The sequence below is a fragment of the Culex quinquefasciatus genome, chromosome 1 (assembly GCF_015732765.1).
Source record: "Culex quinquefasciatus strain JHB chromosome 1, VPISU_Cqui_1.0_pri_paternal, whole genome shotgun sequence".
In the NCBI taxonomy this organism is placed as follows: Eukaryota; Metazoa; Arthropoda; class Insecta; order Diptera; family Culicidae; genus Culex; species Culex quinquefasciatus.
In genome coordinates this window covers 72,070,625-72,083,579 of record NC_051861.1, presented here as the reverse complement: position 1 = coordinate 72,083,579, position 12,955 = coordinate 72,070,625, and the positions used below count along the sequence as shown (strand labels likewise).

Genomic DNA, 12,955 nt, shown 5'->3' with positions numbered 1-12,955 from the left:
ATTTTTACTAGTGAAATAGCAAGATAATATCCAAATGAAGGTTCTAAAAATAGTAAGGTCGACAGAAAAGGTACTTTTGGCATGCTACTGACAAATTATCATAAAAGTGTTCCGAATTTGTGGGTATTCCGAATATGTTGGATGACTGTACCACATTCATTCCGTCCAGCGTGTACAAATGGGAGTGTTTTCAGTGTATTTTTTGGAGGCCTTGCATGGGAACCCGTTCATGGAGAAATCCGAACAGGTTCGCGGTTGTTTGGTAGAACTTTCAGTGCGCGTTAGATTTTCAATGAGCGCTTTATGGTACGAATGCTCTTGGCTGTTTAACGATTCCAAGACGAGCTGGCGTGTTCGTTCAATTATTTTAATGAACATAATTTAATTCTTACTTCATATTAAAAATCAAAATGATCACCTGTCCTATGAACAGGTTGAACAGGTGGACGCGACGCCTCTATCTTCAATCTTTTGAGCTCGTTGAAAAAGTTTTTTTAGATACCTTTCTAAATTTGACGTCTGATATCTAAATATCGTTACAAAAATCACCCTTTTACAATCTTCCGGACTTTTGCTTGTTAGTGACTTAATTGACCAAAAGACGGATCGAATTACCAAAACGATAAAAATTGGTTCAGCCAGTGCTGAGATAATCAAGTGCAACTATTTTTATCAATATCTCTTTTCCGAGTGATTTTATAGCCTTTCCTCATTGAGTCGAGGAAGGCAAAAATCAAACATAAAGCGAATTTAGAGCACCATGTGGCAACAGCAAATTTTAAAAGAAAATAACTTTAGTGGAGGCGCATGGTGCTCTTAGAATGAATGATGTTCCAAAAAATGTTGAATTGATTTCCATAAAATCATATCTCTGAATCCTGGTTAAATTCTTTAGTTTTTTAAAGGTCTTATAAGCTATTGTGTTTCATTGTTTTTAGGACTGCAATTGTTAACAGTAAAATTCCAAAACATTTGTAGACAAATCGGACCTCCTTTTGTTTGGATACTGCCTGTATGCTTATAATTAAAGTTCTCGGGTTAGATTACAATAGATCTTTAGTGCCTTTGGTAATCCAAGACTAATTTCGATCGGTAGTCGATCAATTTACGAATTATTATATTTAAAAAAGCTTTGAATTATACATCTGCATGACCTTAAAATGCTCTCAACTCAAAAACCATGAAAGTTCAGTTTGGTTTAGAGAAAAAATGTGCTGGAGATCGTGATGGCTTATAGGACTTGCAAATTAACCCGATAGTTAAGGAATCAGTGTTCTAATCTAATATGATCTCTGATTGGAATCTTTACTGTTTCAATCGGAAGAAGTCTTAGAAACTTTGTATTATCAACTTTATAAAAAACTTTCGTTAAATCTCGGGTTAGTTTTCAAAAGGTCCTAAGCGAAAATTGTTATCGATCAATTTGCGAATTATCAAACTCAAAATACTTTCAGCTGTTCATCATCAATATTTAATTTTAATCCTGACATGAACGAATCTCCTCGCACTCTTTGACAACGTTGTTTATTTCATGAAGTTGTTGAAAAATCCAAAATATGTTAAGAGAGATATTGCAAATACCGAAAACACCGATTTCACGAGTAATAATCCATTTAAACTTCAAAGCCAGAACGCCGGGTCCTGTTGCAACCAGTCAAGCTCATATTTGGGATTCAAGTTTAGTACTAATTCCATCCGAATAAATATGTTACTGTTAATGTAAGAACCAAAAGAAACCCCAATTTTTAAACTCGAAAAACAGCACAAAAGCATAAAATTATCGCATCATTCATGGCTGAACCAGCGAAAACGTGTTTGCTCAGTGGCCAGCAATTTTCTATCCGACAATTTTCCTGTTCCTGCACACGATTTAATCCAATCAGAAAACAAAGTTGTGGTGGTCTTGCTAGATTCGGAAGCTGGAAACTTTAAAGCCGCAAAAATAATCCAAAGTATTTTTCCGTCTTCATTAATATTCTTCCTTATTGCCCGTACAGCTCTCCCAATTACGAGTTTTGTATCGTTCCATGGGGTTTCTGCATTTCGGAGAGAGGAGCTGGTTGGGGAGTTCTGTTTCGGACAAAGTTTTCCCAAGCAATGTTGCTGGCTGGCTGGCTGCTGCTGCCCAGTTCGCACACTGATGAAGATGTAAAACTTTTCCCTCATTCTCGGTCAATTGTGTGTGTGTGTTTTGCGGAGACCAGACTTTTTGGTCGAAAACTTTTTCCTTGAATAATTATTGCAAACACGTATATTTAACATGCATCGCAACTTATTGGGTCAATTACACCAATGGATACGTACGTGTTCTTTGGTCTGAAGCTGAAAGGAAGACACATTAATTGCTCTACCATGACCTGACCACTCTTCCCGGGCATGTTGGGGGGACCCGGAAATGTCACCACATGCGAATGAAACACAATTTCGGATATTCTGCCCTGATTCGCCGTCGCACTAATGGACTCTGCTGTCCTACGCCGTGTCGGGTTTCAATTGGGCTAATTGGACGTTACTCGGAAAATCGGTGTCTTTCGTAAAAAGGTAAACTTCGCAGTAAATTCGATTTGCTATTTTCATCACGCTTAGGAGAAGTAACAAAACTATCCTGATATGTGGGTATTCAGGTAGTGTTCATAAAATATTCACATTAGGGCTCCAGAACAAGGATTGTTAAATCTTAATCGAACGATATATACCTTCGGAGACGATTCAGTCACAAAAAGGTCAAGAGTATCCGAAGAGAATCGCAAATAGGATCTACAAATTATTCTCTTTAAGGGAAGAAACACAAGATAAACTAAATATCCTAGATGCTACTAAGGTTTATAATGAAAAAATGCATTAAGGTTTGTGAAAATTCTAGGGCAGTTTTAAAGTTCACCTTGTAAAAAAAATCAGTTGAAAAAAATTTGAACACCCATTTTTTTTTAATTCCAACTGAATCGACATCAATAGAACTTCAATTGATTTTTTTGGTTTGCTATAAGGGTGGTTGTAACCAACTTAGATGGCATTTGTTTGTCACTAAAAATATATATTTTAGCAAAAAATATTTCTCTGTAACAACTTTGCTAATTTAGTTGTGTTTCTAACTTACCGTCATCTGGGGTGAATCGTGACACATGGGGCGAATTGGGAGCGCAGTTTTAGCAATGTTGGAGTCTGATATTTTGATATTTTTGAATGGTTTCGGTTAGACCGGATTCAGATCAACAACATGTATGCATTCATTTCCAAATTTGAAGCTTTTAAGTGCCCTTAAACTATTCAGACTGTAGTCCCGATTCACCCCAGATGACGGTATTAAAAAACAAATTTTCAAGGAATGCAACTTAGAGGTTCTTTTTTCGCAAAATATGACTCTATTTAAATTTATTTTACTGTTTTTAAAGTTATATTATTTAGGTTTATCAGAATGATTCTCATAAATATCAAAAATCGGTAAAAAGTCATGAATGTTTTTTAAATTCACCTTCAAATTTAAATTATATAGTCAAAACATAAGAAATGGTTGTTGTTAATGGTTGTTGTTGTTGTTAATGGTTAACACGGTGAACCTCGTTAGATAAATGTACGACTCGTGCTGAAAAAATCCTCTTTTTGCAACTTGTTGTACTTTTTTTTTCTCAACAAACAATACTTAGATATTTTGGAAACTAGTGATTGCAAAACAACTGTGCAATTTAAAACACTTTTTTCACTCAAATGTTGCAATCAAGGTTTGTTATTTATATATTATATTATATATTTTTTTACACCTAACATCCCCCCTTCCCTTTCTTCTCCCCTGGACTTTGACCAGAGTCGAAGGACATAAACATTAAAAAATGTTTGCAACGGCTCAGTTGGAACTTTAAAAATACTCTAAATTTGCTTATTAGACCATATAAAAAGTCAATAATGATTGCATACAATTAAGAATTGACATTGGAAACACTTGTACAATGGATTGTGAATATTAAGAATACATTGTATAATTGTACAAATTTTGGATTTTTTATTAATGTTTTTCAAGCTTTGAATATAGAAGCACATTTACAGCCATGTTGCAAGGTTCCTTCTACATAGAAATGCAATCAAGTAAAAAAAATAGGTTGAAAATCTCTGTAATTTTATTCAAAATCACAAAAAGTTGTGTTTGATTGCTTCAACATTTTTTAATACATTTCCATTCTCCTTGTTTCGCGCTGCGAGATCTCCCTTCACGGTCGGACAAATAAACTGAATTACGTATTCAAGCGTTTTACGACATTATCAAACAGCGGAAAACCCCCTGCTTGGGACACCTTTTCTCCGCGCTGCCCAACGCCACACCTTCCACCGAGTTTCCCACCGAATCCGTCGCGGAGTGTCATTCATTTACGGTACACAGGAGACAACAACAGGACCGTCGACGACATACATACCCATTTGCACGGAGACATTTACAGTAGGAGGACAGGTAGCAAAGTGGCAGAAGACACAAGACACGGATAATTCAATGAATGTGAGGCAGCTCCTCGGGGGAAAACAAGGTCCTGGACGCCCCGCGCGAGGATTTAGCAGGTTTCATTGAGTGAAATACAGCGAGTGGGCGGCTTGTTGAGCCTGAGCTCAAGTGTTGCTTTTCTTGATGTTTGCATTAAGCGAGCAACGGAAGCTTACTAATTGCAGCAGCCGTATCGAGGGTGACGACCGGTCCACGGGAGCTGAATAAAGACCGCTGCCAAGGGGTGAAAAGATTTGTCCTAGCAAAATCGTGACAACGTTCTCTTTGATGAGATGTGGTTTAGAGTATGCGGAGTTGAGGATCTCATGAGTGTTTTACAAATGGCCTTTGTGGATCGTAGGACCCTTGACTTGAATGGTGATTGTCGTTTTGTGTTAATTGTCCAAATTATTCGTTTAAAAGATATAGTTAGCATTTCTTCAAACCAGAGAACAGAACAGAGAACATAGACTTTTGAAAATAAAAGCCAAACTTTCACTTAAAGAAATCTTTTCAAAAGACTAAGCTATTTTTCGCTTCACTTCACCTCATTCACTTAATATGCAACAAATTTAGCTGACAACAAATTTATTTTATAAATGCTCTCCTCAGACCCTGACGCGAGTCTTTTCACCCAGCGTCAAAGGAGAAAAATTCCACCAAATAAAGTTGGCCTTCTCATGCATGACTTCCACTCTTGCTCTTGGGGTCAACACGAATTAAGCTTTTTATCGACTAATCTGAAGTCCTTTGTCCACGTTCTTGCGTTGAACCCTGCTCACATTCTTCGGGCGGGCAGTAGTCGTTCACGGCCACTCGCACAGCAAAACCGAGCTCTCATATCGTCGCCATCGTGCTAACTTGTCGTACGTGCATTTTGGGCCAAATTGAGTTAAGAACGCCATTTTGTGCAGCTCACAATGCCTCATCTTTTGACCTTCACAGATCCTCAAAATTCGATTTCAATCCTGAGATATTCAATGAAAACCAAAAAAGCTCCGAAAATTTTTGTCACTCTACATATAAAAGAAGTTTCAATCCTGTCGTGCTATCTTGTCACTCCCTGAAAATTGATGTAAGTGCGACAAAGGGCAAAGGATTTCAGGTCAGGATGCGTTTGACGCACGTACAAGTTAGACTACCGTAAACATTTTTAATTATAACTCGGGACTCCAGCAACCAACTTCAACCAAACATCGGGACAATGCACAGAATGGTCAGCCAAACAAAACGTGTTTGTTATTGTTTACATTGCGTGCTTTCGTTTTTGTTTATTCAAGGTCAAACATTTAAACGCGTTTTTCTCGGAACGTCAAAATGGCGGGTGCGACATGATAGCACGACGACGTCGATATTATAATGAAATTTTCTTTCACTTTTTGCTGCTGATATGTAGTTTTTTTTTTTGTTCCTTCTCACGAGAACTAGTGAGTGACACGCCGTCAACCGGACAAAAGGGATGCCTCAGAAATGCCTCTAACCTGGCCAAATTTTCTTTGCTTGATCTCAACCTTGCTCAACCAACCTTGGGAGGAGGGATGTGGTTGTCTCTCTCCTTTCGTAAGTGGATTTTTATTATGTATCACAGCAAGGGGGAGTCGAAGAATGGCCCTAACTCTTCCTCGAAAAGAATGGAAAAATGAGAAGCGAAAAAAAATTGCTATGGCATTGTCTTCTTTTTTGCACTTAAAGTGCCAAAGTTGAACGTCATAGTAGATTCTTCCAGGAAATTCCATCTAAAAAAGCAAAGCAATCCACCCGGGTCTTTTGTGGTCTCTGTTGCAAGTTTCTGCTCATGTCTAGGCGTCCGAAGGTTATGTGTGGTGAGTCACCCAAAAGCTCTTCTAACCTAACCTAACCTAACCTAACCCTAGCGCAGCCAGTCTTTCGAGGGCATCCTGGAAAATGCCTTAGGTTGATTAACGCCTAGCATCCTCTTGTCATTATTAACAATTGCACTGCCGCTCCAATCTAGTCCGTCCCATATGTAAAAAGTGAGTGCTGAGATATCGTCGTGAGAAGCTCAAAAAATGTTTCACCTTTTTTTTCATTTCTAATCACCAATTTTTACAAACTTTTTTCTACAATTATTTCAATATTGGTTCAAAAAGTACCCCTATCCAAAAATTTACTCAAAAAAGTTAAAATTTATTGGTTAATTTGGTAAATTTTCGTGCTGGGACTGACCTGACTTTATTTATCCATAAATAAAGGCAAGTCTGTCAGGTTATCAAGGTAGGCTTGAACATTTATAACCGAAATTTGCCTGTCATTTGTTGGTGTGTTTTGGTAATTTTTCAAATTGTTTTTATCAATGATCTAAAATTTTGTTTGTTTCAGGTTAATTTAATTTGGCGGATGATTCTATAAAATTTACCAGCTACGAATATTTAACCAGCAATGTTGAATTATTTCTATTTATTTTGCTGCAGAACAAATAGATATTCATATTTGATTGCATGTATCAACATCCGGACCCTTAAATTGAGTAATCCAGAATCGTTTAACGGAAGGGGATCCTAAATCTAAAACCAGACCATGGCTATTCATACAAGAAGGAATAGTACTGATTTAAATGAATATTAGCTCAATGGTATGTTGTTTATTTTATTACTGTGGTTATCCTATGCATGAGGAAAAAAAGGCAGAATAGGGTTTCGACTATTACGCTTCCAAATTTAAAATATACCGTCAATTTGAACAATTTTATGTGTTTTTAAGTTCTGCGAGTACTTAGGTACATAGTCTGTGTAAATATAGTAATTACACATTTTTTTCTATTAATTTGTGAGACATTTCTATACGAGGAACTGACTTGCCTTTATTTTGCATATGGGACAGCACCAAAGTGATTTTTATTTTGAAATATTTAGAACAAACATACATTTTTTATTAAATAGGGTTAAAGTAGATGTTCAAACAAGACAACTACTGGATTTATCCCAAAATCGACAAAAATACATATGGGACGGACTTGCTTTGAGCGGCAGTGCAGTGCCTCAATGCAATAAATTGCTTTGAAACATCACAAACGTTAAAGCGGCCAGGCCAACTGCGTAAAGTTAACCGAAAGATGATTCGTTGAAGTGGATTCAGTTTGAGCACGAGTGTTCAAACCACAATACATTTCTGAATCTACAGGGGAGGAAGAAACGTGGGGATCCCCGCTCACGTTCCTATTTATAAAAGCAATGAATCGTTGGGAGCACCATGCTAAGAAGTTTTGGTGCTCCAGGACCCTCGGGGATGGGACATTGTATTTCCACAAATGCCCTGGACACTATTTGCCGTGGTTATAGCGCCACAACTCGCTCACCCAAAACCTCTTTTACGCAAATGGACTGACGTTTTACTTCCCCATCCGATAGAAGGCCAGGAGGATAAGGCGGGAATCGAACCCGCGCCCCATATCAACTAAGGGATCGGCAGCCGAAGCCGCTAACCACTGCGCCACGAGCCCCTACTAGCTTCGATCTAAAAAAAGCGGCGAGCAAGTTTGAGTTTTTTTTTCCAACATTAAACATTCTTGGTTAACCAAACGTATTTTAATCATTTTTACACTTGAACACATTTCAAAACTGTGAGAAGATTGCCAATCCCAATCCACAATGCAGCATTGTAGAGATCATATTCGAGTTCAGTGACTCAAAATCAGACCGAACATTTTTCTTAGTGTCGATTTTCAAAGTGATTTTTTTAGAAAGGGCTCGGATAATCCTATCTGAAATGCATTCACAGACAAGAAAACGTGAAACAGTGTTTTTTTACTTTTCAATTAATGATTAGGCCGTTGCATATACTTTTTGAAGTTAATGTCCCTCGACTCTGACCAAAGTCGAGGGTGGGAATAATTAAATAAAAAGTTAAAAATTGAAATTACAGGCCACGATTTCAACATTTGAATGGAAAAAGTGTTTTAAAATGCATTAAACACCTGTCCAGTTGTTTTGCAATCAAAAATTTCTAAGCATTGACAAAAATTTATTTTTGTAAAAAAAGTTTTGAGGTGCTGAACTTTGTAATTTCATAAAAATTCAAAATATTTTTAAACGATCCCAAACATGCAAAATAGTGATTATCAATGAAGGAAAAGGGATTTCAGTCTCTCAGTTGACTTCTATTCTGCCGTTCTACGCATAATTGTCCCATGTCAGTTTTGGACGATTTTGACTTTATGACATTTTTAAATTTAGTCTAATGTGTACTTTAAGAAAAACACATAAAATCTGATACTTTGTTCGAAAACTTATTAAAAACAACACCAAGTCTGTTTGTCCCATCGTTGCACTTCTACGCATAATTGTCCCACCAAGTATTTAGTTCTACTAAGCATTATGTCTTGTTTACCTGTTTTATAGCAAGAATATCACAAATAAGGGTGATAAACTGCTAACTGGGACGATTAGGGACACATAGGGCGAATATGAACCCACGGGACAATTATGCGTAAAAACACAGAAATCGGACGAAAAATTTCAATCGCGTTTTTCTCAGTTGCACTTTTTTGAACATGGGGCAATTATACGTAGAACGGCAGTATTTACATTGAAATTTTGATGTTTTTTGAAAAAAAAGTTTTGCCCTCCGGCCTTACATTAAATTGAAATTACAAAAACAGTTTTTTTCAAGGGTCAAAATCATGGGGCTACCATAATTGCTATTGCCATTTGAGTTCTCACTGATTTCATCAACAATGTTTTAGCAACAAAAAACGACTGTTTTGGCAACAGGGAAGCAAACTGAGCTAATCTGAGTTTTATCAATTGTTTCTGTTAAATTAGGATATGAATCAGCAATTACTCTTTAATAGTTAACCATAATTTAAAACAATAATGCAATCTGAATCGTGGCCAGCATCACCCAAAAAAATGTTTTCCTTACTAATCGCCGTCATGTTTTCTCATCTCGTCCATTTCTAGGTAATTCGAAGCGGCGATCTGGACAGCTACCCCCTGCTCCAGCAGCTCATTCTTTCAGACAATCTGATTTCGGACATCGAGGACGATGCGCTCGGCCGGCTAGAACTGCTCTCGACCCTCTTCCTTGACCGTAACCAGCTGGTGCGCGTCCCGGTCAGTCTCCCCTCCAATCTGAACCATCTCCACCTGCAGAACAACGCGATCTACGAGTTGCAGCCGGGAGTGTTCAGGAATCTGAAGAATCTAAGGACGCTCAATTTAGCGGGAAATAGAATCGCTTACTTGCCGGAACTGCCCCTGCCCGGGCTTGTTCTGCTAAACGTTCAACGCAATGACCTGAAAGGGTTAAGCCAATCGGTGGTGAAAACGTCGCCCAATTTGAGCGAGTTTTTGCTGGAAAATAATCCGGTCCGGTGTGCCGATTTGCTCGGAATCGCTGAGTGGGCCAAACCGTGCCGGGACGAGATGCTGTTTGAGGACAGCAAAGATAGTGACGGCGATGACAGCGGAGATGAGTTTGAAATTTTCGGTAGATTTACGACCGGCGGTCGTCGGAGCAGGTGTACCCGGGAATCGGGCAGGACTCCGGCAAAAATGGCGACGAAAATTGCGCTGCTCAAATCACAGTGCCGGAATGAAAATTTAATTAACCCGAACGCACCAAATCGCCTTAAAAGCGATCAAACAACCGTGAAGCATCCATTAGAGGGCGATAAAATCGACCCAACCGCGGCCGCGGCCCCTGCTCCGAAAATTGGCATGATGAATGATAAGCCGCGGAGTAGAGAGGGCGCTAAGAACGGTTTATTAAAGAATTTTACGATGATTACCGATGGTGCTGCCGCGGTGGCTAACGACCGAAACAAAGTAAACGTCAACGGGACGAAGAAGGCGGTGAATTTGGATGTAAATTTGAGCGCGAAAAGTTTTGGGAACGCTACAACAGGAGAAGGGATGCCAGTACTGCAGCGCAATTTTCATAATAACACGATTAGCGATGCGAATCGAGATAAAGCGGTGAACGGAGCGAAGAAAGTCACCATTTCGACACCGAAGAAGAAAGTTCCGCAAAAGAAGAAGATTCCACTCAAGACCGCCACTCCGGCAGCGGACCCTAATCCGATGGCAAACAATGATAAATTAGGGAATAGTTCAAGTGTAAACAAAGTCGTCAATTTAACAGCAATAACGGCGATTGTTAACGTAACTGGAAACGAACGTGACGAAGCGAGTGATAAGAGTGATACGGAGGAGAAAAAAGCCAACAGAAATAGCTTAATTCAAACTGATTCGATGGCACGGACGAGTCCCGCCAGCTTGGAGCAACCGGCAACGGCAAGGACGAGTGACAAATTGGTAGAAATAACAGTGACGACGACGACGGTGCTGCCATCCTCCTCGACGTTGACCTCGAAGTTGATGCTGGAAAAATACGACCAGACCTCGACGACGACGATGGGGACACAAACGACAACAAACGAGTCCGGGCGTCACTCCTCCTTCATCAGCAATAAAAACAACTCTGTCGGTGACGACAACGACCACGTTGAGCAAACAGACACCGCCGAAGGCAATTTGGAACGGAACATCCCACCCAGTACAACGCCACTGCCGCCAGTGTCTACGAGCACAACCCGCAGAAAGGTCCCGCGAAAGAGTTACAATGTAACGGGCAAGACCCGCAAAAATGTAAATCATATGAAGATGAAATTAAAATTTAACCGCGATCAACTGCACGACGACGAGTTCCGGGATGATTTTGACATTGACAGCATGGGTCCACTCGGCGGGTATGACCACGGAGGAACGTCCCACGGCAGAAAGGGCGCTAGTAAATTCTCCATCTACGACAGCATCTATCTGGCATCACTGAAAAATGCCAACTTCAAGCCATTCCATCATGCCGTGCACGTACTAAACTCGTCCCGGACGGCGACTCCTTCCGCTGAAGCTAGTAACACCGATCCACTACGTATTCCGGCCACGTCCGTGGAAACGTCGTCAAAAATTCTACCACAAGAATGGAATGATGTACGGCCGGTGTCAAGTGGTGGCTCTCATTACGGACTATTCATTGTGGTCGGGGCCACCCTCGGTATGCTAATCTCGTTCGGATTGTTCCATCTCTATTATTGTCGTGTACGGGGCCGAGGCCGGGGTCAACATCTGCACGGACATCACCCCCATTACCGGCCAGCCCACGCCAGTGGAATGGGATCATGCAGCAGCAATCATAATTCTACTCATCATCGCTATTCATACGCATTCGAACAGGATGACAGTGACGAACGGCTAACCTACACGATATCGACCTCGGTGCTGGACACTCCGGACGATGCAGGCTCTACGGTCCATCACCAGCAGCAGCAAGACGTCCTCCATATGGACGTCCTAAATCCACTCAAATCAAAACCATTGTTGGGGAATTTAAGCAGTGGTAGCAGCAGTCGGAGTAGTAGCACCGGCGGCAGTGCTGCCAGTAGCTGCTTCGACGGCCACAGTCCGACGGCATCCGGTGGAGGTGGTGAGCTGCGGCTTAGTCCGCGGTCGACGAATCCAAATGACAACAGCAGCAGAAATCATCCCAATACTTCCAATAAACATAATGACCTAGCGCGAGTATCGCACCGGGACGGTACCATCGATAGGTGGTGACGGCGATGACAAAGACGGCGACAGCTTCATTATTCTACAATTAACGATGCGTCGTACAGTGTGTTTGAGTGAGAGGGTTCAGATTTTTCATTAACTCCCCTAGCACTGTATGTGGATTGGATTCTAACCCCATCCGAGGATCAATCAGAAGCGGGAGGGAGAGTAAAAAAGGGAAATTTATTTCAATCAAACAAATGCTTCCGATTCGTTTTCACCACAATACCGCTCTTGAAAGGAAGTGAGGTTTTGACTGGATCCGATTCCATTATTTTTGAAGGAGGGAAGAGTATATTTCGAGCACAAAACATATTAAATCTAAACTTCTGGTCGTTTTAAGTTTTCTTACAGGACAAACAGACAAGCCCTTTATTAAAAAAATCACAAATCTGGAGTTTTTATTTTGAAAAGGTCCAATAAACCAAATTTTCAGTTTTTGCTTTTTGGGTGTTTTTTTAAATACCCCTGACTCAAGGCGGTTTCAAAAACACCCAAAAAGCAAAAACTGGAAATTTGGTTTATTGGACCTTTTCAAAAAAAAAACTCTAGAAATCATCTTCTGACAAACATATTTTTTTAATTACACCCGAGATTACACCAGACTCTATTAACACCATTTAGACCATGACTTGTATTTTAAAAATAACAATACAAATCCTAACGCTGTATGTTGATATTTATGTACAGCGATTTAAAACACGCCTAAAATCTAACTTAAAACCATATGTGATCACCAGTGTTGTAAATGATAGCGACCGTCACTATAGCTTGTGAGTTCTCTTCTTTTATCTCGTAATTGCCAGCAGAGCAATCCCTTTCTATCACTCCTTCTCTTTTCTTCGTTCATTGACACCTCGTCGAAGATTCTTCTGTATTCTCAGAAAATCACAATGAAAGCACGCAAGAGGGGACTTTG

The 12,955-nt window shown here is 39.9% G+C and overlaps 1 protein-coding gene across 1 annotated transcript in view; it reads left to right on the top strand.

Annotated features, from left to right (window-relative positions):
• The window catches only part of LOC6034495, a 60,944-nt gene extending 48,436 nt beyond the window's left edge, over nt 1-12,508 (top strand). Inside the window, 1 exon segment of the mRNA XM_038255327.1 lies at nt 9,388-12,508. Within this exon segment, the coding sequence (XP_038111255.1) occupies nt 9,388-12,042 (2,655 nt within the window). The 3' untranslated portion in view covers nt 12,043-12,508.
• The last annotated feature ends 447 nt before the right edge of the window (nt 12,509-12,955 follow it).